General features: G+C 42.0%; 1 protein-coding gene across 1 annotated transcript; it reads right to left on the bottom strand.

Moving 5' to 3' along the window:
• Positions 1-290: 290 nt before the first annotated feature.
• Positions 291-815, bottom strand: LOC111699797 (luc7-like protein 3). The gene has a single exon (XM_023470529.1). The coding sequence runs from the start codon at positions 813-815 to the stop codon at positions 291-293; it is 525 nt and encodes a 174-aa protein (XP_023326297.1).
• Positions 816-1,169: the final 354 nt, after the last annotated feature.

Below are 1,169 nucleotides of genomic sequence, written 5' to 3'. Positions count from 1 at the left end.
CTAGATCCAGGTTTGTCAATTCTTGTTCCGCTTCTTTGTGTCTTCTTGTCCTAGCAATGATCTTTTTCTTGTTCAAAAACGTTCCTGCGTCTCATTGTCCTGGTAGTTTTTTCTCCTCTTGTCCAGGTAGTTTGACCTCTTCTTGTCTCGATAGTTCGTCCTCGTCTCTTCCAGATATTTTTAATGTTCTTGTCGAAATTGCTTGTCCTCTTATTGTCAAGGTAGTTCTTCCTCCTCTTGTCCAGGTAGTTCGTCCTCGTCTTGTACAGATAAATCGTCATCTTTTTGTCCTAGTAGTTCGTCCTCGTCGTGTCCTTGAAGTTCGTCCTCTTCTTGTCCAGGTAGTTCGTTCTCTTTTTTTCCTGGTAGTTCGTCCTCTTCTTGTTCCGGTAGTTCCTCTTCTTTTTGTCCAGATAGTTCTTCCCCCTCTTGTCCTGGTATTTCGTCCTCTTTTTGTCCAGATAGTTTGTCCCCCTCTTGTCCAGATAGTTCGTCCTTTTCTTGTCCTGGAAGTTTGTCCTCTTCTTATTCAGGTAGTTTGTCCTCTTCTTGTCTAGATAGTTCAATCTCTTCTTGTCCTGGTAGTTCGTCCTCTTCTTGTCCTGGTAGTTCGTCCTCTTCTTGTCCAGAGAGTTCTTCCTCCTCTTGTCCAGGTAGTTCTTCCTCTTCTTGTCATTGTCCAGATAGTTCGTCCTCGTCTTGTCTATGTAGTTTGTTTTACATCTTCTTGTCCATGTTGTGTGTTCTTTCTCATCCAAATAGTTTGTCCTCTTCTCCTTGTATTTTCTCCTATTCTTATCCAGATAGTTCTTCATCTCCTTATACAGATAGATCGTCCTCTTCTGGTGCTTGAAGTTCGTTCTCTTATTTTCCAGGTAGTTTCACATCTTCTTGTCTTGGTAGCTTTTTCTCTTCTTATCCAGATAGTTCGTTCTCTCCTTGTCCGGGCAGTTCTTCCTCCTCTTGTCCAGGTAGTTCGTCCTCTTCTGGTACATACAAATTGTCCTCTTCTTGTCCTGGCAGTTTGTCCTCTTCTTCTCTAGATATTTCGTCCTCTTCTTGGCCTAGAAGTTTGTTCTCTGGAAGTCCAGAAGGCCGATCAATATTTTTATTTCAGAAAATCAGGAAAATCTGCCAAATCTTTTAAGAAGGACCCTTAAAGAACCAAC

Source organism: Eurytemora carolleeae, unplaced genomic scaffold (assembly GCF_000591075.1).
Source record: "Eurytemora carolleeae unplaced genomic scaffold, Eaff_2.0 scaffold61, whole genome shotgun sequence".
Lineage (NCBI taxonomy): Eukaryota > Metazoa > Arthropoda > Copepoda > Calanoida > Temoridae > Eurytemora > Eurytemora carolleeae.
The sequence above is the reverse complement of the archived record's forward strand: the minus strand, read 5'-3'. Positions and strand labels throughout refer to the sequence as shown.

What these genes read in the sequence shown, in the direction of transcription:
- LOC111699797 (XM_023470529.1), bottom strand. Translation starts at nt 815, where the DNA reads ATGAAGAACTATCTGGATAAGAATAGGAGAAAATACAAGGAGAAGAGG.